Raw genomic sequence first — 24,803 nt, 5'->3', positions numbered from 1 at the left:
CCGGACGGCCGGCGCCAACCGGCGGCCACGTCAGCGCCGGCCGGCCAAAAATTGGCCGGAAGGACTCAATTGGCAAGAATTTAAAAGGTTTAGGACTGAATTGGCAAACTTAAAAGGTTTAGGACTGAATTGGCCGCCGTACAATAGGTTTAGGACTGATTTTACAATTTTCCCGTCAAAGTGGTGGTGGTTGACAGAGGCGAGTGAGATTAGGGTTTTAGCGCCGGAGGATTTGGGGCATTTTTTAGGTTGATGAAGTTGGTGGTGGTGGTGGTTGTTCGGATCTTGTTCACCACAAAAGCGAGGCTTGGCCTCGCTTAGCGACAACGAGCTTGACCTCGCCATGGCTGGGCGAGGCCGAGTCTCGATAGATCTGGCGAGGTCTACCTCGGCCTGGCTGGGTCGCCCTCCCCAGTCATGGCGAGGCTAACCTCGCCGACGGCGACTGGCTGGAAGAAGAAGATGAAGGAAAGAAGAAGAAAAAAGGAAAAAAAATATTAAAAAATAAAAAAATATTATTAAAAATGTTCATGATAACACTGGCTGCGCCATGTAGGATGGCCAGCATCCACGTCAGCGCCAGATGGCCAAAATTGACCAGATGGACTGAATTCACATAATACAAAAGATTTAGAACTCAATTGGCCCCCAAAAACGGTTTAGGATTGAATTGTCACGATTGCAAAAGGTTGAAGATGTTTTTGGTAATTCTCACGATGTTCAAGTAAAGAAAAAAAGTTTCTTGTAGAAGGTCCCCAGAAGTTACCTTCCATATAAATTTGGGAGGAGAAGTATGCGCCACAAACTTAGATATAAAGCCAAAGTTATGGAGGATGAACCAATTGAAGATCAGTTTAGAACAAGCGTCTAGCGAAATTAGTGAACAAAATAAACCGTACGTTTATCTCAATAGGTTTTCTATGTCATAAGCTTTTCAGTTGTATTGAAAAAATAAATAACAATGAATGAGTAAGATGTGTATTATTGGAAGCTGCTTGCCCAAGCAGAAGAAAATCAGAGGACGGAATAGAACGCATTCTAGATTTCGTTGCGAAGGCCTCTGAAACAAACGAGGCTTTGGCCACCAACCTTTCGCGACAAAGCGGGTTTTTTGCAACGAAATTTCAAGCCTATGATATGAATCGCCGACCATTGGGCCTGCTAATTGCTTGTCGCTAATGGACTCGGTCCACTAATGACACCATCGCATCGAGTACTTGCAATCCAACGTTCCAGGCTTCAAGTGTTTCCGGGGATCTTCAATGGGCATCAAAGTTAGTAGGGAATATTATCTAATTAGTCATCTCTAAACTTTTCAATTTTATCAACTTAGTCATAAAATTTTTAGAAAAATTCTAATGTAATAATCTTGGTCAATTGTCATCGGAAATGGCTGATGTCGTGGTCAAGTCATCGCTGGCTGTTCCACACAGCACATCTTCACGTCAATGATTTTCATCTTCTTCTTTTTTTCTTTTCTTCTTCCTCTGGCTAGTCATTGGGCCTTGGCGATGATCGCTTTCACCGGATCTAGCAAGGCTCAAACTTGCTATTGCTGGGCGAGACTCAACTCTCGCCAGATTTGACAAGGGTAAGGCTAGCAAGACTTGATCCTTGCCCAAGGTTGCAAAGGCCAACCTTGCTGGGGGCAAGCCTGGGCTCGCCCTCGCCGGGTTGGTGAGGTTGACATCACCAATGGCTGGCGAGGCTCGATCCTTGCCAGGCCACAGGCAAAGTGAGGCCACACCTCCCAGAGGAAGAAGGATACAGAAAACAAGAAAGAGAAGAAAAAGAAAAAACTCAAAAATTTTATAAAAATATCTAGAAAAGTTAAAAAAATGTAAAAATTTTCCATGCCAGAGCTAATTGTGCCACGTAGGACGATCAGTGCTACTAGACCACCACGTCATCTATTTTCAACCAAAATTGGCCGAAAAGGTTAAATTGACAAATCGTCAAAATGTTTATGATCAAATTGACAAATCGTTATAATGTTTAGGACTAAATTGGCATAATTGAAAGGTTTAGAACTACATTGACAAATCGTTAAAAGGTTTATAACTAAGTTTGCCAAATAGAAAAGTTTAGGGCTAAATTGGCATCCGTACAATAGGTTTATGACTTTTTTTGGTAATTATCCCGTCAATTTTTAGTTGACACAAAAAACCAGACCTTTGATAAATAGTTGTTGACTCGTGCATAAACATGCACCATGCATTTCATATGTGTCCGCATATCATTGCTCGTCTGTCTCGAGTTATAGTTTGCAAAAATCTTTGTTTCAACGGACGAAATGTGGTTTTGCTTGAGTTTCCTCGGGCATCTAGGTTCTTCGCATTTTCCGCCATTTATTTACTTCTTTGATTATTGAGTTCTGTTCGTGTGTGTGACAACAATGGTTCGAAATCTAGAGTTCTCTTGACCTTGACGTTTTGTATTTTTGATATAGAAAGATTACAGCGAATTTCTTGGATTTATTCAAGACTGGACTCACATGCGACGAGTAGATTTAGGGAATAGTCGCTTTCATAATTGCACTGATTTGGACAAAGGATTGGCTTTGTCGAAGGCCAACCTCGCCCATCATAGTCATCATTATTGATAACTAAGGTTTGCCTAACTAAATAACCTATGAAATCCACAACATAATAAGCTGTTAAGGGGCATTCTCGCTCTCTGAATTTTTAACTTTGCGTTTTCATGGGCATTCAAAAAGATTCATTATCGGCATAGACTTGAGAAGCGGCAGTCTCACTCGATCAAAATTTCTGGCAATAGTGTTTGTCAATTTTCGGATGCAAAATCGATCGATTTCCTAATATCAATTACTACCTTTACTGCAAAAAGGTATTGAACATGCCATGGCAAGCAAATTGAGCTTGTAACCAAGTGTGGCATTAAAGTAATGGAATGTCAGTAGTGGATTAGATCGGCGGTGGCGGATGGGCCAAGACCCCGAATCATCCGTACTGGCTTTGCATGTCTTTTCCGCTGGATTAATAGGTACCCCAACTAATGGTTGATTCAACGAAAAGGTATCGAACACGACTCATCTCGGTATACCACAAGAGCATCCATGTACCCATCAAGAGTATCTAATAGAAATTTCATATTTGGAGCGTGTCTAGTAAATATGTATCCCTCCTGCATTGTTTACAATTAACTATCTTCATAAGGCCATATCGTTTGGGCCAACAAAAGCAATATCACAAATCTCTACATGGATGATATGTAACATCACACTAGAGAACATGGCGACTGATTTTAACTTACGACTAGAGAAAGTGGCGATTAGACTACTGGAGTCTATTAATAAGAGCCAAAGCATTGCTAGTTAACTGAGCAACCTTCACAATGCTGTCTCTAATTGGCCCTTTAACTTTATTATTGTCACTAGGCCCGCCCTCTTGAAATCCATCCATGCAAGTGTCCTCGTCGGTCAAAGCAGCACTCACCCAAGTCTGTATGTCGCTCATGTTGGTCTCAAATTCAGGGCCATCAAGACCCTTCATCGCGACCAACGACTGGCGGATCTCGTCGACCGAGTCGCTCATGGTCTCGACGCAGTCGATCACCGCCCCCTCTTCTCTCTGGCTGAGGCCACCGGCCTTCGACAACTTGGACACCATGTCAGAAGCAGACTGCGCGCTCTGGAGGGTCACCAACAGGGCCGCATTGGCCATCGCCTCAGGGCTCGTCTGGATGGTGCTTGCGTAGGAGGAGAGCGTTTGGTAACACACGTCCGGATAGATGGTGAACCCGCACGAGTTCTTGATGAACTCGGTGTTGGATGACAAGCGGTCCAGCCTTGATGAGGCCAAGCATGGTTGCGCGATTGAGAATAGAATGAAGATGATGGTGGCGGTTGAAATTGCAAGTGCAAGCCTTGGGATGTTGGAAGGAGAGGAAGAGGGCTGGCTTTTACACGTAAAAGATTCCATGGAGGGAGAGATCATTAATTGCTGAACTGAAACAACAGAAAATACGTGCGTGTTTTTGGTCAGGGTTCAAATGGTAAGGCCTAGAAGCCCTCCTTATAGAGGGGTAGCATGAAACTGGGAGTTTGGGACAATGTGAGGGGCTCCTTGGAGGGCTCTTCCGGCCCTCAAAAAATGATTGAACGGTGATGAAGAAGAGAGAATGCACAGCCAAAAGCGAGAGATAAGGTGGGGTTGATCCACATGCATCGGAACATGGAGGAGGACAAATTGGATCAGGAATGTGAAAAGGAGAGAATCATTTTCGAACATGGTAGAGCAATATGTAGCTCTTGTGTTGCTGGCCCTTGCCATTCATAGTTCATACCTACGAAAGCATTAATTTTATTCGCAAAGGCAAGACTGGCTATATCACTAAAGACATGAGGTACATCGGACCCGACTATTACAACGCACTCGTGGGGCTTAACTTCACCAGACATACCAAACCCAACATCGCCGTGACAACCTTGGATTAAATGTTTAAATAAATCGATCATTTTGTTTGAACACACAACGAGTTAAACCATTTGAGGAACGGAATTTCGTAACAAAGGTCCAGTACCTATAACATTTCTTTTCAGCGCTGTGGCAATAGAGTCATGCATGCAGCCTTTCATTCCTAAGTTTTCAAATCTAATAAATCTGTTTGCATTTGAATAATTACTTGCAGAGTATGGGCAAATCTCTCCGAGCCCCACAAATCGAACATATCTATTTGTGTTTATCGTCCACGCCATTGAAAAGAATTCAGATTCTGCAGGTCTCGGAAATGTTCATCCGGGCTGTCCTTCAAAAAATATAATAGTCCAAGATGGAATAATCTCATGATTTTGATAATTCTGTTACACCGGGCGCTATTAACTTCAATTAACCTCAATCTTCCTAATCATCACTTTACGACTCTACTTTTTACTTTTTACTTTATTGTTCAAATATAATATTAAGAAAACTGCAAATCCCTTCAATCATTATGGCCTTATATAACATTATTGGTCGGGTCCCCTCTTGTTCCCCCACTCCACTCTTAAAGCCTAAAAGAGGAGAATGAGGGAGAAAGGGATCAGAGAAGAAAGAAAAAGAGAGCTTATGTAAGGACCAAAAGGGCACATAGAGCGCGTGCGCTCTATGTGTATATATATATCTGGATATTGATATAATATGATCCATAAACTTTAATCTAATTTATAATGTAGCTCCTGAATTTTTAATATGTTCAATGTGATCCCTGAACTTTTAATTTGTTTATTGGTACATGTTCAACTTAGGACCTGAACTATATGAAAATATTCAATATTTTCCTTTCATTAATTCAAGTTCAGGAACTGCATTGAACATTTTCAATAGTTTAGGAACTGAGTTGAATATTTACCAAAAGTCCAGAAATCATATTGAACACATTAAAAGTCCAAGGACTGCTTTGCAAATTGGGCTATAGTTCATAGGTCACATTGAATAAATTAAAAGTTCAGGGACAATATTACATATTTAACAAAAGTTCAGGGGTCATTTGTGTTATTTTCCCTTTTTCTTTATGACGCAACAAAAACTGATGATAACATGAATGACAAATCCAAAACACAAGAGAAGATTGTAACAAATATGATAGCGCACATGCGCCAAGCACAACAACAAAAAATCTCGATTTTTCAATAAGTCATCAAGAAATTAGCTACCTTACAAAAAAAAAACATAATGCGACATTTATATGTAAAAACATCTAATTAAATTTTAATTTTGGAATAGGAAATAGATAAATTAATAAGAAAGTCTTTCCTACTAAATCTTAGATATAAATCTAAAACCTAATGGGATTATTACTACAACTGAAAATTAAATCATCTAAGATATCAGAAAAAATTCTAAAATTTGTAAAATTAGTTAAACAAAGAAAGAAAACATTGATTAACAAAATCCTAAATCTATGAAATAACAAACCAAAAAATCAATCTTAAAGTGCCCCACGTCAATATATATAAACTACCGATAAGGACGTCAATTCACGATCGCAAGCTTCATTTGGATTATGAGCTCGTGTCTATTCATGTCATCCCAATGTCTTAACAATCTAAAAAAAACCAATTTATATAAGGGTTGCGCTTTTTCCACTCCTAATTTGGTTAAAACACTCCCCACCAAAGTGTTTTGGACTATTTCACCCATTGTGGGTCATACATTTTAATATCTTAAACCTTCCCTCTATGTCTTGTTTTGGTTTTTTTTTTTTGCGGGTCCCATTTTCCTTTCTCTTCATCCCACCTTTATGCATCTTTCTCTCTTTCTCTCTCTTGTAGAGAAAATGCAACAATAATCACCTCCATAAAAGCACGTAACTCAGTCGAATGATATTTTCTAGGTCTAATTGGTGATTGTGCAACATTGGAAGCCTTCTCTATTCAAAACCAACCCGATATAACACGGGGACTCAACTAGATTTTGCACCGCCACCAATAGACTTTACTGGCTAATATGTGAAAATGCATTTTGGCGTGCCCACTTGTTTTTATCAAGAACTGCAAACAAAATGGTAAAAAAGTTTCAATAAACCTACTGAAATGAGAGGAAAATTGAAGTTTATTGGATAAAAACCCTTCATCTTTTACTAAGTCTGAACCATAACTAAACCAATATGTGCATCTTGAAATCATTCTGCCAAACAGATTGCAGAAAAGAAAGAGGCTAATGGAAATCAATCCAGAGAAATTTTCAATGAAAAGACTACTCAAAATTCACTCAAAAAATTAAATGCATGCTCTATCCACATAGGGTCAAAGAAATCACTAGGTTTTATCGTTAGAAGTTAATGGGATGATAAACATTTTTTCACTTTGTGAAAGCAAAACTGTTTAGGATCGGAAAAGACCCGTTTTTCTCTTTTCGCTCTTCCCCATTAAATTTCAAAGACTTCAACTAATAGAATCCCCAAAATGAGAGAAACTCAGCAATGCCAAAAGGCCTCACTAAAGATCATCTTTAAAAGCATAATCTTTAATCAAATTCAACAGTAAACGAGAAATGAATCAATACCTACTTTTTGAGAAAATTGTCAAATCAGTCCTAAACCTAATGTACGGCGGCCAATTCAGTCCTAAACCTTTTAATTTTGCCAATTCATTCCTAAACCTTTTAAATTCTTGCCAATTTAGTCCTTTCGGCCAATTTTGGCCGGTCGGCGCTGACGCCGGACGGCCGACGGCCACGTTAGCGCCGGCCGGCCAAAATTGACCGGAAGGACTGAATTGGCAAGAATTTAAAAGTTAAGATTAAATTGGCAAAATTAAAAAGGTTTATGATTGAATTGGCCGCCGTACAATATGTTTAGGACTGAATTGACAATTTTCCCCCTACTTTTTCCAAACATAAAAAAAAAGAGATGAAAGAAGAAAAAGAAAAAAAACACCTTCAGATTTTATTAATCTGAATCCATCACAAGGAAAATTACAACATTACTCAACATTAACCAACAATTCGAATCTAATCAACTTATCCAACACCCACCATGAAAAACGACGTAAAAATCATCTCAAACATCAAAGAGATAGAGAGAAGGGTGATGATAAAGGAAAGTGAGACACGCAAAAGAAATTCCAAGAAAAGGGATATTAAAAAAATACAGAGGATGCTGAAAGATGGGACTTACAATGGATAAAATGGTCACAATATATTTACTGGGGAGTGTTTTAGTCGAACTAAGAGTAAAAAAAGCATGACCATTTACATAATATGCATTTCCTTTGCAAATCTGTCGACATTAATATTCATAAACGCGTCAATCAATCGTGTGAAAAAGTCACCCCTCTCGCTTATGAACTAAGTTTGGTTATGGCTTGTGAAACTATTATTATGTATTCTTTATGATGGACATGAAAGCTCAAAGTAGAGTACGGATCAATATCTTTTGAGATTTGCATTCAATCCCAATATTCATTTCTGGTGCACAGCTAGACAATGCAGAATCATAGCGGATGGAAAAACGTCGCTAGATCTTGTCGGATGAAGATTAATTAGTTTGGGCAAGAAAAAGAAATCTAGCATAACCGATAATCAGAACTCCATGGAAAAGAGACACAAAAAGTGCCATAATTTTGAGATGGTAGGTAGTGCTCACTTTAGTACTAAGATTTTTCACCATGTCGCTTAAGTGTCAATTTCGATTTGGAATGTCAGAAATCCGACGTGATAATGTTTTAAACAGTTTTCTTGGTCGATGTAGCTTGTCGGAAATTCGAAATGGTAAAATTCAATGAAAAAGCCCTTAAACGGCGTCATTACGCATGGAAAGCCCCAAAAAAAAAAAATTTGGTAAGGTAAGTAGTAATTAAAAACTAAATCTTGCGATGAAGAGAAGACTAAGCAGAAGTGCTCAAGTTCGTGTCAACAAAGCCAAGACGAAGGTGAAAAATACTATATAAAATTGGAGTCCTGGAGCTAAGCAGTGGATTTCTTCTCCACGCCGAGGACCATAGTGTCGGAGCCGCCAAATGGCCTTGCAAACGGCAAACGGCAAACGGCAAACGGCAAACGGCAAACGCCTAAAACAAGTGGCCGTCCGAGAACATCGTTATTGCCCGATTGTAGCGAGCCATTTCACCTTCGACTTACGTAATCAAAAATTGCGCTGGGAAGCTTCTGCTTTGCCTGATGATCAGTGAAGTTGTGAAGGAGAGAGAGCTTGTGTTTTGCTTGAAGAGACGGTTTTGTCACGAAGGGTCACCTCATTGTCCACGGTACACTTTCTTTTCTTCTTCTTTTTTATAAAAAAGCTACTACATAGGCATTAATGTATTATTAAAAAGGTCACGTAAGACTTTTCATCGCTGGACCGTTTTTTTTTCAATATAATACTAAAGTGATCCAGCAAAAAATTTTGACACTAAAATGAATTGGTTCAAAAATTGTGATACTTATAATGTCCTTCTTTCATGTGCCCACGTAACCATACAATTTTTCATGCAAATCCAGTGGACGAAGGAAGAATGATTTCTTCATGAATTATTTGTGAGATTGTCGGCCGCCGGAATCCGTGATGGTTGGGAGCGTTCACAAAAGTGGGCCCTACCCGAGGCCGACTGGCCCACGCCCACATGCATCGAAGGTAAAGCAAAAAGCGCTTTCGCTTTCTTCGTTAAAGTCTATCAATTCGGATTTTTTCCACGTTAATTGTGCCCACATGTGGCGACACATAGGTTGGTGTTGGGCCACATCAGCATTATGATTCCCAAGGAAAGATAATTCGACAGAATGTCTTGAAGAGCATACGCTCGCACGTCGTTATTTTTTAAACAGGAGCAAAGATTCCGTTTGATTCTCAAAAAAATAAATATTTTTAAAAATATTTTTAAAAAAATAATTACTTAAAATAATTACTCAATTAAAGATGTTTCATTACTGACAATAATTTATGTCCAAATATCTTCATGACTAATGAAAATTATTATGGTTCGTTCAATTTTATAAGCGATACAAGCGATCGTATTCAAGAAAATATTTTCTAGGTCATTGATTTTTTGCGAAACAAATACACTCCAAATCAAGGTCTCAATCAAAGTCACAATCAAGGCCCTTCCAAAAAAAGAAGAATTATTGGACAAATGGGTACACATATAGAAATCGATATAGGTTTAATGTGATAATGGACTAATCAAGTTACAAAAATCTCATAGTTAAAGGTAGGATAGTATGAAACATTGGGTCATGGGAAAGTAGATTTGCTTAAATTCAACAGATTCGTATGTAGTGATAATTCGAGATAAAAAAATAAGGCATGCACTTCATGTTTCGTAATTCTACTGCTTCCTCAAAGTAGATCCATGGCCATTGGCATTTACAATCGCGTGCACATGATAAGATTTTCGATCCTTGGTATGCAAAATCATCGAGAATGATCAGATCTTGGAATAGCTCTATCCGGATGTTTTTCGCGTGTTTGGCGATTAGGCTATGTGGGTTCATGTTCAAGCTCTCCATATAAAGAAAGGCGTAAGATTTCGGCTCATGCATCTTCTTTCTTTTTTCCCTTTCCTCTTTTAACTTAGTTTCTTGTCCAGTGGTCAAGTACTTAATTAAGCCAAAGAAGGGGACACGAAAATCCTAGCGACGCTCGATCCCTTGGCTCTCCTCCAGATAAGAACTCGACGTGTCAATCCTCAGCCCAAAAGACTGAGAGGAATCTGACCAAAGAGCAAAAAAAGTACATAAAAAGAGAGAAAGTCCAAACATGTTGGAGAGAAGATGCTTATAGTCGGACAAGTGGACTCTCGAAGCCACAAGAGGGCAAGTTGATGATGCGCAGTCGCAGTACGCTGCGAACTTGGTCGCTAAAGGTGACCATCGAGAAAACTGGTTGAAACCCATGGGACCTTGTCCATGCAAGTTGTAGGTACTAGGTACTACCTCCTTCCATTTCACCTATCAAGTCGAACGTGAAATGCTACATGTCATTAGGTCACTTCGAGGTGCCGAAAATATCAATTGTAATAATGTACTCGCATGATATTTATCAACCCAAAGATCTTTATGATTATTAAACTCAGACGCTCAAAATATCATTCAGCTTCAAGTCTCCATCTTCCTTCCAAAACCCTTGCCTTCGTGGGGCCATCGACCGGCCCATGTATATCCCATTAGCCATCCTTCGACCTTTTTCTCATTCAGTTTACAACTGGGGTTTGCTTTTCTGTCCCTATAAATAGGAGACCTTTCTTTCCCACTTTCATAGCCCAACTCAACTACTCAACTTCCTCGCTCCCTCACAATAAACACACACAGAGTCACAAAGAGAGAGATGGGAAGATCGAGTGCTCTAGCAAATTTAGCAACGACGCTCCTCTTTTGCCTTGCCATATGTTCCTACACCATCTCAATTAGCTCAGCCCAAACACCGACCGACACCCGGTTCATAAGAACATCATGCAGTAAAACCACCTACCCACGCCTGTGCTACACCTCCCTCTCCAGCCACGCCAGCCTCGTCCAGACGAGCCCCAAGCTCCTCGCCGGCGCCGCCCTCACTGTGACCCTTGACAAGGGGCGCTCGACCTCAGCCATGATGGCGACGCTGTCCCGGGCCCGCAGGATGAAGCCAAGGGAGGTCAGGGCGATACAGGACTGCATCGAGGAGCTGAGCAGCTCGGTGGACGAGCTGAGGCGGTCCATCGACGAGATGGGCCAGCTGAAGAGGTCCTCCAACTTCGGGCTGATCATGAACGACGTGCAGACGTGGGTGAGCGCTGCCCTCACGGACGAGAACACGTGCTCCGACGGTTTTGCCGGGAGCATGATGAACGGCAATGTGAAGACGGTCGTGAGGAATGAGATACTGACCATCGCTCATCTCACCAGTAATGCTTTGGCCTTGATCAATCGCTACGCCTCGCTTCATGGCTAATGCCTAGAGCTACATAGCCATGACCGTAATTGTTACTTGTCAATCATGCCCAGCTAGATACATAGAGAAGGTATATAATCGATTGGGACCTGCACTATATGATTGTGAAACTCTAGGTGTCATGTCGTTTATCTATAAGATCTCGACGGAGCCGCCGGATTAAAAGAGTTGATGGCGGCGGTTCAGGCAGCGATAAGATGCATGAGATTAATTTTGTTTCTACCGTGTGCGCTGCGGTTAATTTGTGCATACATTTATATTAGACTTGTATCTGGTGATCGAATGATTCTAATGGACCTATTGTTTGCTGGAAAAGCCATAAATCGACCAAACCTAAGTGGACCACACGTACTCTATTATGGAGGTCTTACGAATGGGCAGATTTTCCTCAATATCCAGGGTTACCTGTTCAATATTGTCCCAGACTTGTTAAGGAAACGAGCTTGAAATGTGCTGAAATGGAAACAGGAGTGCGGAACGTATGGGCAAGAGGTTGAAGATGAAGTGAGAACAACATAAAATAAAAAATCTCACTGGGTATTTATATTGTACGACGAAGTGGGACGGTTCAAATGCGGACGGTTCATAGTGGTAATGGTTCGAGGGATACGCCAAACGTGGTGATGTGTCAAAATTCTACGGGTTGAGGACAGAAGTAATTGTTACTACTTCGTGAATTTTGAAACGCCACAGGCAATAATGCACGTCCAATCAAACAGTCAGAAGTAATTATTTGTGCCTTTTTAAATATTGAAAAGGATTAAAAATCTTTAATTTTTTTAAAGGGACATCTATTTACACAAAATAAAAAATATATACGAATCATTGAATCGACATGACATCAATTTGAACGAGTATAAAGCTCAGTGCTAAGTTCAATTTGATTATCAGTAAGTTATTGATAATGGAAACACTTATCAGTGATCATAAAATACAGCTATTTACCCATGATGATGAATGGTCGACGAACATATCGATTGGATGATAAAACCAACACATGGCCAATGTTACAATGAATTTGGCTAAGGATGTAGGGAAATAAAGGGAGGAGATGAAGTGAAGTTGCTGATTGAAGACAAAGATATAGATTGACGGTTGAACTTAGTGACACTTAAGGAGTTGTAACTGCTTGCTTGTTGATGATGTTGACATCGATCATTGGACCTAAAGTTATGGAGATATGGTTGTAATTGTCATTAGAGTATTAAACAGTTATGTTTTGTAATTTATAAAAGGCGATGTGTAACTGTTGTAAAAGGATTTACGATCATTAACAAAAATTCTTTATGTATTTTCAGTTTCCAATATTTGCATTTCTTTACCTTTAAATTTATTGTTCTTCATCCTCATTACACAAATTCAATTCTTGTCTAAATCGCTATTGAAGCGGTAAAATTACCAAAAAAGTCCTAAATCGTTTGCAATTGTGCCAATTCAGTCCTAAACCTTTTGCAATTCAGCCAATTCAGTCCTTTTGGCCGGCCGAAGCTGATGTGGACGCCGGCCGGCGTTGACGTGGACGCCGGCCGGCGCCGGGCGGTGACGTGGCAATATTTTAATATTTTTTTTCGAATTTTTTTTTCCTTTCTCTTTTTTTTTTTCTTTTCCTTCTTCCCCCTGGCCAGTCCGGCCAGGGGGAAGCTCGCCGGCGAGGTCCACTGGGGAGGCTTGCCGTCGCCGGGCAAGGCGAGGCGACCTCGCCCAGCCTCGCCACAGCTGTGCGACGGCGAGGGCCGGCGAGGGCGGAGCTCGCCATGGCTGGGCAAGCTCTGCCCTCGCCGCCGTTGGGCGAGCTCAGCGCCGAGCTCGTTCCGTCTCACTCTCACTTTGTCTGAGTCGTATTTTTATCTCTCACTCATAGTCTCGACTCTTAAGCTCAACGCCCATCAACTCACGGTTATGCCTTCGGCCGTTCATTGTCTCCCTCTCTTACTCTCGGTCACCTCCATTTGCGTGAAACTTGATGGGACCGGTTCCATGGACTCACCCGGGAATCGTACCGGATCAATGGTTCCTATCCCAAGTAGATCCATGGAACCAACGATCGGTTCGCGGTTCTAATTTTTTGGAAACGGTCCTTAGTGGGCAATTTTGGTTCCATGGTGGGAAATGCCCACCTTGACCATGCTCACCTCTAGTAGATGGTTAGGTGTTGGGCCACATCAGCACTATGATTCGCCAAGGGAGAGATATTTCGACAAAAATGTCTCCTACAGCTTTTCATATCACGAAAAACTCAAAACTAGTACACATGTGATAAATTTATCCCAAATTAATTTTTTAACAACGAAAAATCCCAAACTGGTACACTTGTGACAAATTTATCATCCATTAGTTTTCATTAAATTGGATGAATACCATAAAAAATCACAAACTGGTTCACTTGTGACAAATGAAGAGTAAAACCCCAAATTGGTATACCCGTCAACTGCCACGTGTTATCTAACTTAGTAATTTAACGGTAAAATTCAACGGAAACTAATGAAGGGTAAATCTGTCATAGGTGTATCAGTTTGGAGTTTTTGATGGTCAAAAAATTAATTTTGGTTAAATTTATTACATGTGTATCAGTTTGGGATTTTTCGTGGTATTCACCCTTATCTTTTTAAACACTGCTTAAATCAAGGTCTTGAGAGGCAAAAAACTGAGGCATGTACTTCATGTTTTTAATTCTGCTTCCTCAAAATCGATCCACAGAAATTGGCATAAATGGTCACGCGCGCGTTATAAGATTTTCGATCCTTGGTATGCAGACTCATCAAGAATGATCTCATCTTGGGATAGCTCGAATGGAATGCTTTTCATGCGTCGGTGATTAGGCAATATGGCTTCATGTTCAAGCTCTCTATATAGGGGCGTCAGTTTGCGGATTATGCATCTTCTGTTTTTTTTTTTCTCTCTCTCTTTTAACTTAGGTTCTTATATTAGCGGTTGATTACTAAAGCCAAAGAAGGGACACGAAAATCCCAGTGATGCCCGATCCTTAGCCCCAAAAGACTGAAAGATAACCGACCTAGGCAAAAGAACACGATAAAAAGAGAGAGAAGACCGAACACGTTGGAGAGAAGATACTTAGGAGAAAATATTAGGTAGGTCCATCTTGTCATGCACACGGATAAGGCACTCCATTCGACGCTCATCACGTGTCCAGGCGGGGGCCCACTGACCCATGCCTTTGTCTCTCTCTTCTGCAAGTGGACTCTCAAAGCTATAAGAGGGCAAGTTTGATGTTGCGCAGTCGGCGAACTTGCTCACTAAAAGGTGACCATGAAGACAGCTTGAAACCCATGGGACCCGGTACATGCAAGTTGTGGGTACTACGTAGTACCTCCTTCCATTTCACCTATCAAGTCGGACGCGAAATGCTACAGTATCATTAGGCCCCTCCGATGATGTGCCCAAGAATATCAACATCAGATTCCGTTTGTATGGAGAAAAATAAATAATTTAAAAATTACTTTCATAAAAATTATCGCTTACATTTCTTATAAAAATAAATGAACGAAAAATATTTTTTCGTTCACGAAAATGTATAAATATAAACCGTTATCAATAATGAAAATATTTTCTATCAATTAATTATTTCAAACGATATAAACGATTATTTTAAAAAATATATTTTTTAAATTATTTATTTTTCGCAAAACAAACGAAACATCAATAATATACTCGCATGATATTATCGACCGAAAGATCTTTATGATTGTATGCTCAAAAGATCATTCAGCTTCAAGTCTCCATCTTCCTCCCAACCCTCATCTTCACGGAGCCATCGACCCATGCATATCCTATTTGCTCTCGTTCGGTTTACAACTTGGGTTTGCTTTCTTTCCCTATAAATAGGGGATCTTCCTTACCCACTTTCATCGCCTAACTCAACTACTCAACTCACTCACTCACACACGAACACAAACACAGTCACAAAGAGAGAAGAGAGAGATGGAAAGATCGAGTGCTCTAGCAAATTTAGCAACGACGCTCCTCTTTTGCCTTGCCTTATGTCCCTACACCACCCTAATTAGCTCAGCCCAAACATCGACCAACATCGAGTTCATAAGAACATCATGCGGTAAAACCACCTACCCAGACCTGTGCTACACCTCCCTCTCCGGCCACGCCAGCCTCATCCAGATGAGCCCTAAGCTCCTCGCCAGCGCCGCCCTCACCGTGACCCTCGACAAGGCACGCTCAACCTCGGCCATGATGGCGAGGCTGTCAAAGGCCCGGGGGATGAAGCCGAGGGAGGTTGGGGCGATGCAGGACTGCGTCGAAGAGCTGAGCGACCCGGTGGACGAGCTGAGGCGGTCCATCGACGAGATGGGCCAGATGAAGAGGTCCTCCAACTTCGGGCTGATCATGAATGACGTGCAGACGTGGGTGAGCGCTGCCCTCACCGATGAGAACACGTGCTCTGACGGCTTTGCCGGGAGAATGATGAACGGCAATGTGAAGACGGTTGTGAGGAATGAGATACTGACCATCGCGCATCTCACCAGTAATGCTTTGGCCTTGATCAATCGTTACGCCTCGCTACATGGCTAATGCCTAGCGCTACAGAACCATGACCGTAATTGTTACTTGTCAATCATACCTAGCTAGATACATAGAGAAGGTATATAATCGCTTGGGATATACATTATATGATTGTGAAACTCTAGGTGTTATGTCGTTGATCTATAAGATCTCGACGGAGCCGCCAGATTAAAAGAGTTGATGGCGGTGGTTAAGGTAGCGATAAGATGCGTGAATGAGGTTAAGTTTGTTTCCTCCGGGTGCGCTGAAGTTAATTTGTGCACATATATGCAGACTTGTATCTAGTGATCGAATTGAATCTAATGGAGCTATTGTTTGCTGGACTTTTATTTCTTTGGAAGTTCCAAATATTCGATTTTTCCCCGTTTGATGCACAGCTGTGCGCACGCGAGAAAATTACTCAAAAAGTCCTAAACCTATTACACTTATGCCAATTTAGTCCTAAACCTTTTAATTGTGTCAATTTAGCCATAAACCTTTTGACAACTTATCAATTTAGTTCTAAACTTATTAACGATTTACCAATTTTATCCTTCCGATCAATTTTGGCCCGAATCGCTGACGTGACAGTCTAGTCAACATCGTACGTAACATGGTCGATACTGACGTAGACAATTTTTGCAATTTTTTTAATAAATTTTCTGAATTTTTTATAATTTTTTTCCTTTCCTTTTTTTTTTTTTTTTTTCAATCCCTTCTTCCTCTAGCCGGTTGCTAGGTCTTGGCGATGGCTAGCGAGGTTGACCTCACTAGATTTGGTGAGGCTCGCCCTCGCCGACCATTGGTGAGGTTGGCCTTGCCAGCCCGGTGATGGCGAGCCTCGCCAGTGGCTGAGTGAGGCTCGCCCTCGCTACTGGTTGGCTAGGGCAAGCTTTGCTCAACCTTGCCGGCTATCATTGAGACCCGGCGACCGGCTAGAGGAAGAAGGGAAGAAAAAGAAAAAGAAAAAGAATTATAAAAATTTGAGAAATTTTTTGAAAAATTGCAAAAAATTATCCACGATAACGCTGGCCGTGCCGCGTAGGATGGACATCGCTAATAGGACCATCACATCAACGATTTCGGCCAAAATTGGCAAATTCTTAAAAGGTTTAGAACTAAAATAGCAAATTATCAAAATGTTTAGGATTAAATTGTCAAGTTGTCAAAATGTTTAGAATTGAATTGGCCCTATTGAAAGGTTTAGGACTACATTGACACAAGTGCAATAAGTTTAAGACTTTTTTGGGTAATCCTTCCTACGCATGAAGTCCTATTTTTGGCAGTGAGCAACTGTTTATTTGGACATGTAGTTATCACCTATCTTTAGGCTTTGTTAGCATATTTAACCCAGCTCTGATACCATGTGAGATTTTGCGGGATCACTGCCGACTGTTTTAAATATTTAAATTGTTAGATGAATGCGTGATTTAATAAATAAATATTTTATCGGGTTTCTGTTAGAAAAGGTTAAATGACAATATGTAGGTATAAAGTTCGATGCATCGACCAGGAACACTATATACGTTTTGTGACGTGAAAATGAAAGATATAATTATACAATCATTGAGAATATGTTGTATATCCAGCAATAGCTCCTGACGGCCACATGTACATAGCTTACACAACATATGTCATCGCCGACTGATGGCGAGATGATTCGTCAAACTACTAAGCTTGCTCTAGCTCGACCATTTGGTAGGTTTTATCCTCTGAGAATTTCGCTTGCGCCTACTCTACTTCATGACATTAGCAAGATATTTTGTAAGCCTAAAGTTACCAATGGATGGCGGACTTCCGCATCCTAATAAAAACCCGAAACATAGGACAGAAAAAAATGAATGGAACCCAACCAAAATAGGCTTGGCAAATGACCTGTGCAGTTAAATCACTGAAGTACATTTGGGGCTGAACAAAAAGCGGCTGGTCGAGTATGGTTAGTCATTCCAACTAAGGGTCTTGGATACCCGACCTGATCCGAACCGGCATGGAACCGTGCTCGACCCGACCTGATACTTGAACCACATATATCCCAAGTTGTCGGGTCGGGTCGAACCGGGTTGGGTTTCGAGTGTGTATTTGTTTGTTTGTTTTTTTTTTTTTGCATAACTTATCTCTGTTGCTATGTGTTATCGCTATCAAATAAAATCCCAATAGCTGTACTTATTGAGAATTCGAACATCGAAAACTAAAATCAACATGGTGATCAACTCACGAATGAAAAGGCTCATCCATGATGATGGTCTAGAAATCTGCAATTCCCCAAAAACAGCTCAACCTGACACACACAAAACACATACATAGACACGCATACAGAATTTAAATAGTATGAAGACAAAATCAAAGAGCACGCTTACACACACACAACTCAAATAAATTGTATAAATATCATGGAGGGAGAGATTGTGAGAGAAGCACTTCGAGTTCGATCCCACTCGCTAGGGTTTGGTGGCTTTATGGGCCTATTTTTTTAGCTTCATTTTCAAATTAAAAAAGACTTTCAGCCAATAAGGATGAATGTCATTTCTACACTAAAGCAAGCGAGGCTGTTGTTCTCCTTTTAATTCGTCAAAGTTCTTGTTTTAGATGATTTGTCCAACTTTCATTTACGTCGAAAATGATTCGTCTTTTAGTAGGTCGCATCATTGGCTGTATTGATTTCATGGATGAACTGATATATCTAAAATCACACTTCTCTTTGCTCGTCATTAATGGCATAACACACGAGTCTCTCGGTCATTCTTTACAAGGTAATTAATATTCTTTTTTGCGCGAGACTTGTGAATAAACGAGTTGTTTATAAACAATACCGCATGCATGGCACATGCTTTAGAAAGAATAGGCCGTATATGGTGCTTTTTTTTAGAATTTTTGAGAATGCAAGTGAGAAGGGGAAAAAAGAGAGCAGAAAAAACGGAAACCCGACCCGAACCAAAGAAATGCCCAAGTTTCTTTACTTAATACCCGAATCGAAAATACCCAAAAATTTGGCCTTAGGTTGGGCCGAGCTAGGCTGGTCTGGGTCGAGTATTTCCAACAAGAAAAAAGACCCAAAAGAGGGAAAAATTGTCAAAAAAGTTCTAAACCTATTATACAATGGCCAATTCAATCCTAAATCTTCTAATTATGCGAATTTAGTTCTAAACCGTTTGACGATTTGCCAATTTAATCATAAAATTTTTGATGATTTGCCAATGCAGCCCTTCGATGATTTTCAGCCATAATTACTCAGAAGGACTACATTATCAACTCGTTAAATGGTTTCGGACTAAATTAGCAAATTGTCAAAAGATATAGGATTAAATTGCATAGTGGAAAGGTCTAGGACTAAATTGGTTGCCGTACAATAGGCTTTGGACTAAATTGGCACAATTGAAAGGCTTAGGACTGAATTGGCCGTCATACAATACGTTTAGGACTTTTTGGACAATTTCCCAAAAGACTAGTAATTTAGGCGCAAATGATAACCATTCTATTATTGGAATAGATTATTGGCCAAAAATAGATTTTTCTATTTATATTCCCTAGACGAGTTCCTGAACAGAAATACGTGTTTGATAACAACACAAAATTTCTCTTTGATAGGCCTTCTTAAATATCTTCTCTTATGCTCTTTTTCATTCATCGACAGGTGGCAGAAGGCGGTGGCGGTGGTCGATAGGGGGTGGCAGTGGCCAGCGGCGGGCAGCGGTCGCATGCGGCAAAAGGCGAGGGCAAGTGACGAGAAGAGTTTTCATTTCTCCTTTTTGTTCCAAAAACAGAAAAGTAGAAAATTTTTACTTTTCATTTACGTTCCAAACCTATTTTTGGACTAAAAAAATTTATTCTGGAAATAGAAAAATGAAATTGCGTTACCTAATGGATTTCTATTATAAACATGTTCTCAGAAATAGAAAAATAGATCTGACCAGAAATAAAATGATTATCATGCGCGCTCTCGATGATCCAAATATACTATTCCAATTCTAGTGTACCCTTGGGCCCAATTGGCCCTTGCTTATGCAAAAGAAGGTCGACGGGCTTTATGGGGGTAACTCTACTGCTAGCAAGAAGCCCTCTGAGCTTGTCATCTCCAGGCAAAAGTTTACAGAATATTGATCACCGAGCGATTTGGCACAACTTCTTGAGATCCCATTTCGCTTAAACAACTTGTTTAGGATCTGCCACACCCGCACCTACATCGATGTAGCAGTAACTCGACCGCTTCTCGATTGGTCCAACAATTGATAAAGAAAGGGGAAATGCAGATGATGTTTCGATGCGAATTAATTCACGTCAGATAGCAGATTAGTTTAATATTCTTCACCCGAACTAAAACTGTTTAACTGGTATCGCAGCCGCTGAATAGTGATATCCTTCACAAAGAATGATGTTGCGCCTCCTGATATGTGTGCTTTCTATTACAGCGAGATCTAACCGTATAGCTAATTAATAGGTTGAAGAATCTCGAGGTGAAATGAAGATTCAAAAGAAAGTTGACCACTGACTGTATTAAAACCACCCAATTGTAGAGTTGCATTGATCTGCATCTTACCTTACCCTATTAAATTCAAGATGTCCTATCTTGGGGTGAATGAAAAAGGACTTGTATCAAGAACATCATCCGTGAAAGACTCTCCACACAAACATCAATGAAGAACCACATACATGTTTTGAACTATTTCCAGAGGAAAACAGGTGTGTGTGAACATGGTATTGTATTTTGTCTGTCGAAGAGATTTCCTTGATTTCAGTGTATCCAAGAAAAGGCTAATGAGAACAAAGATGATGTTGCTTGTATAACTATTCTGAGGAACCACATACATGAATGATGTTCCTTGATTTTAATACCATCACCCAACTGTAGTAGTTGCATTGATATGCATCTTACCTTACCAGTTACCCTATCAAATTCAATATGTCCTACTTGGGGGGAATGAAAAAGGACTTGTATCAAGAACTTCATCCGTGAAAGACTCCACACAAACATCTATGAAGAACCACATACATGTTTTGAACTGAATTTAGAGGAAAACAGGTGTATATGAACATGGTATTGTACTTAGTCTGTTGAAGAGATTTCCTTGATTTCAGTGTATCCAAGAAAAGTCTAATGAGAAGAGAGATGATGTTGCTTGCATTGCATTACATATTTTGGCTGTATAACTATCCTGAGGAACACTTGGGCGGTGATACGCGTGGTTGACCAATGAAAGAGCACATGGGCAGCCCTAGTTTGTTGACGGATTTGGCCGTCGGCTCTGGAGTAACATGGAAGTGCCTTAAACCCCTTCAAACAACTCTTGCTTCCAATATACATATGAAGCAATATACACAACTCGTCCATTGCCAGAAGGATATACAGACCCTTAAACTAATCCCTTCTTCTGAGCAAACGATATTCAGTAAATCAGTAACGTAAGGAACATGTCGTGAGTTAATGTGTCCCAAAGTCTACTCGTACATTAATGTGCATCAAGTCTACATGAATCTCTACCCGTTTCTGTTTTTGTTTTCTTAAAACTGGATGGCACCTGCACACGTGATCTTGAGATCAAATGTAGTTGTGAAACCACATCTTCCATTAATGCCTTCCGGACAGAGCAGCTACGAGCCCATCTTTCTCTCGATCGGTATGAAATGAGATTTACCGCGCAGATATTCCTTCTCTCTTTTTTGCCTTCTTTTCTTTGGGCACAAGCTAACGATCAATAATGATGTGCTCCTTGTAACGTAAATATGTAGAATGACTTGCTTCTTAAACATTGCATTTTTTTATGCATTGAGTTGGCAATTTCCATACAGCAGATATTTTGCAAGTGTTCCTCTCCTTGTACTCCTCAGCCCGCATAGAAAGTCATCTCGTAACCATTATTTTAACATCTGGGATTTGATTCATTAGTCACAAAGAAAGCTATTGCCTGAATTGCTACTCAAAAGAGTTGTAAGTCAAATTTGCTCCCTCTCTACTATAAACACACTCTCCTTTGTCAAGCAATCTTCCCCATTTGCCAACTCATCATTGCAGCTTCGTTCTCCTAATTGAAGATATCTTCATATTGATACGGGCTTTACTCATTGACCACAAGAAACACATACCAGAGCACCATGATGGATATGATCGTCAGAGTGTGCCTGATATGCATACTCTTCTTCCCTTCTTCAGCAATCTCTAGGAACAACAACAATGATGACATAAGCCGGTGGTGCGGCGACACGCCACACCCGCCGCCATGCAACTATTTTGTTGGTCATCGGCGCCGTGACCGCTCACCACCGCAGGACCGATCGGAGTTCCGCCAAATTATGATTGACGTGACCATGGACCGAGCCCTCGATGCGCAGTGGCATGTATCGCAATTCAGCAAGAATTGCACGACTGATAGGCAACGGCAGGTATGGTCCGTTTGCACGAAACTTTATTATAACACGGTTTGGCAGCTCAACCGAACCCTGGAAGGCCTAGGAGGGCCACATAAAAACTGCAGCAACTTTGACGCTCAAACATGGCTCAGCACGGCTCTCACGAACATTCAAGCGTGCCAATTGGGATTTCAAGATCTGAATGTTTCCGACTTCATATCTCCAGCCCTGTCGACTAATTTATCGCAGCTGATCAGCAATAGTTTGGCGGTGAACGGGGTTTTGCTACAGAATGAAAAACAAGAGAGTTACGAAGAAGGATTTCCTAGTTGGTTGTCTAGTCATGATAGGAAACTACTGCAATCCTCCACAATAAAGGCTAATCTCGTGGTGGCCAAAGACGGCTCGGGGCATTTCCAAACTATACAAGCAGCTCTAGATGAGGCTGCAAAAAGGCGCTCCACAACTGCAAGATTCATCATCTATGTGAAAAAAGGAGTCTACGGGGAATACATAGAGGTAGCCAATAACAATAACAATATCCTGATGATAGGTGATGGCATAAAGAGCACCATTATCACGGGCAGTCGAAGTGTTGGAGGAGGTTACACTACGTATAGTTCCGCAACGGCTGGTAAAGATTCGAATTCCAGAATGCTTTCTTTGTAATCTTCAATGAGGTTAACTTGATCAAAGTTGCTCTATTGTGGTTGCAGGTATCGATGGCGTTGGCTTTATAGCTCGTGGCATTACGTTTGTCAACACTGCAGGTCCGCAAAAGGGGCAAGCAGTTGCGCTGCGATCGGCATCCGACCTCTCGGTGTTCTACCGCTGCGCTTTCCAGGGATACCAAGACACTCTGTGGGTGCTTTCACAGCGTCAATTTTACAAGTCCTGCTACATTTTTGGCACCATAGACTTCATCTTTGGAAATGCAGCGGTGGTCTTCCAAAATTGCTTGATCTACGCTAGGAAGCCATTGCTTGGCCAATCGAATGTAATAACTGCTCAAGGGCGCAACGATCCCTTTCAGAACACGGGAATTTCAATCCACAATTCGCGAGTCCTAGCCACATCCGACCTATTGCAGTCGACAAACGCCGTCCAAACATACCTCGGACGGCCATGGATGCAATACTCAAGGACAGTATACATGAAAACGTATCTCGGCTCTTTAGTTAGTCCTGCAGGTTGGACCACATGGGCAGGTAGTAATTCTGTTTGGAACACATTGTACTATGGCGAGTATGGGAACTCTGGACCCGGAAGTTCGACCAGAAACAGAGTTACATGGCCAGGTTATCATGTAATCACAAGTGCCGCCACTGCTTCGAGTTTCACCGTGGGCAGTTTCATAGCGGGCGGATCATGGTTACCGGCGACCGGTGTGCCATTCACTTCTGGATTGTGACCATGTCTCTGTATTTATGATTACGTGATCATTGATTCTTGATTGTATATCGTGCTGTGTCTTTTAGAATTTTTTTTTTTTTGCAAATTATTATCGATTTGTGGGTTCTGTTGCATTAGTTAAAAAGCTCCTGGACTTCTCCTACTTCCAAATTCCTGATATTTTTTACAAGATGCAAAAGAAACAAGAGAGTCTCCTCCTTGCTCTGTGTCCTTAGCGTATGTTTCGGATCATCACTTTGAAATGAAGGCACTACAGGTACTGCCGTACAATCATATCATGCAATAATCCGCAAGTTTACTCCCTTCTGACACTTTGCATCAATATCTCAACATTAAAAAAAAAAAACTCATGCATCAATGCTAGAGGTGGCAATATGGATCACAAACCCATTTATTAACTCAGATTTAGTGGGCCCAAATTGAATATGAGTCACTTAAAATTTTAAAATGGGTCAAAATGAATTTGAAACATTAAAGCATAGGTTTATATGAGTCTATATGGGTTTGTTGCAAACCGATATTCAACTCATTTAACAAATTCATATATACCCATTCAACTTACTAACTTTCTTTTTGGGACAAATATAATTTATTAACTTGAACCATCGGTTGCCGCCATCTCCGGTCTTCGCCGCCATCGCCGATATTTGCCACCAGTCGTCCTGGTCACTGGTCCGTCATCTCAGGTCGTCAGTCATTGCTGTCGCCTATCTTCGGTCTCCGTGACTGCCGGTCAATGCTGTTGCCGGTCTCTGTGGCCCTTGCCAAATTTAGAAGAAAAAGAAAGAAAACAAAAAAATAAATATAAAAAACAAAAAAAATCGAAAACTCAAAAAAAATTATAAAAATTGTCAACTAGCATGAAAGTGTTTTAGTCGTTCAATTTTTGAAAAAGTCCTAAGAAACAAATTTCTCTATATTTGGTTAAATATGAAAGTATTTTAGCACAATGGGTCAGATATAGGTCGAAAAATTTGCATTGCACTGAATGGGTCATACACGGGTTAAATGGGTCAATTTGGGTCGGACCATTTATGACCCGGCCCAAAACCTGACCGACTTACTGTTTCGTCAATGGAACTTGATATAATTTGTAGGTGTATAGGAATTCCAACAGATAAAGAGTATTCGCTGCGAATGATAAGAAAAGATAAAACCGGAAACAAGGATGA

General features: G+C 40.7%; 4 protein-coding genes across 4 annotated transcripts; 3 read left to right on the top strand and 1 right to left on the bottom strand.

The window, feature by feature from the left end:
• Positions 1-3,092: 3,092 nt before the first annotated feature.
• On the bottom strand, positions 3,093-4,088 carry LOC115683095 (21 kDa protein-like). The gene has a single exon (XM_030607520.2). The coding sequence runs from the start codon at positions 3,954-3,956 to the stop codon at positions 3,297-3,299; it is 660 nt and encodes a 219-aa protein (XP_030463380.1). The 5' UTR covers positions 3,957-4,088; the 3' UTR covers positions 3,093-3,296.
• Positions 4,089-10,676: 6,588 nt separating this feature from the next.
• Positions 10,677-11,586, top strand: LOC115683082 (21 kDa protein-like). The gene has a single exon (XM_030607496.2). The coding sequence runs from the start codon at positions 10,762-10,764 to the stop codon at positions 11,362-11,364; it is 603 nt and encodes a 200-aa protein (XP_030463356.1). The 5' UTR covers positions 10,677-10,761; the 3' UTR covers positions 11,365-11,586.
• A 3,505-nt stretch (positions 11,587-15,091) lies between these two features.
• On the top strand, positions 15,092-16,220 carry LOC115683083 (21 kDa protein-like). Its single transcript, XM_030607497.2, has one exon. The coding sequence runs from the start codon at positions 15,304-15,306 to the stop codon at positions 15,904-15,906; it is 603 nt and encodes a 200-aa protein (XP_030463357.1). The 5' UTR covers positions 15,092-15,303; the 3' UTR covers positions 15,907-16,220.
• Positions 16,221-21,966: 5,746 nt separating this feature from the next.
• On the top strand, positions 21,967-23,678 carry LOC115683081 (probable pectinesterase/pectinesterase inhibitor 59). The gene is made up of 2 exons (XM_030607495.2): positions 21,967-22,852; positions 22,935-23,678. The coding sequence occupies exons 1-2, from the start codon at positions 21,967-21,969 to the stop codon at positions 23,627-23,629; spliced, it is 1,581 nt and encodes a 526-aa protein (XP_030463355.1). The 3' UTR covers positions 23,630-23,678.
• The last annotated feature ends 1,125 nt before the right edge of the window (positions 23,679-24,803 follow it).

Source organism: Syzygium oleosum, unplaced genomic scaffold (assembly GCF_021117445.2).
Source record: "Syzygium oleosum isolate NSW1041296 unplaced genomic scaffold, Sole_v2.1 Sole_v2.31, whole genome shotgun sequence".
In the NCBI taxonomy this organism is placed as follows: Eukaryota; Viridiplantae; Streptophyta; class Magnoliopsida; order Myrtales; family Myrtaceae; genus Syzygium; species Syzygium oleosum.
Note: the sequence above shows the minus strand (reverse complement) of the source record. Positions and strands in the feature narration are given on the sequence as shown.

Excerpts from the sequence above, each read along its gene's own strand:
- LOC115683095 (XM_030607520.2), bottom strand. The coding sequence starts at position 3,956 with ATGATCTCTCCCTCCATGGAATCTTTTACGTGTAAAAGCCAGCCCTCT.
- LOC115683083 (XM_030607497.2), top strand. The coding sequence starts at position 15,304 with ATGGAAAGATCGAGTGCTCTAGCAAATTTAGCAACGACGCTCCTCTTT.
- LOC115683081 (XM_030607495.2), top strand. The coding sequence starts at position 21,967 with ATGGATATGATCGTCAGAGTGTGCCTGATATGCATACTCTTCTTCCCT. Across the intron at positions 22,853-22,934 it reads GTATAGTTCCGCAACGGCTG|GTATCGATGGCGTTGGCTTT; the intron begins GTAAAGATTCGA and ends TTGTGGTTGCAG.
- LOC115683082 (XM_030607496.2), top strand. The coding sequence starts at position 10,762 with ATGGGAAGATCGAGTGCTCTAGCAAATTTAGCAACGACGCTCCTCTTT.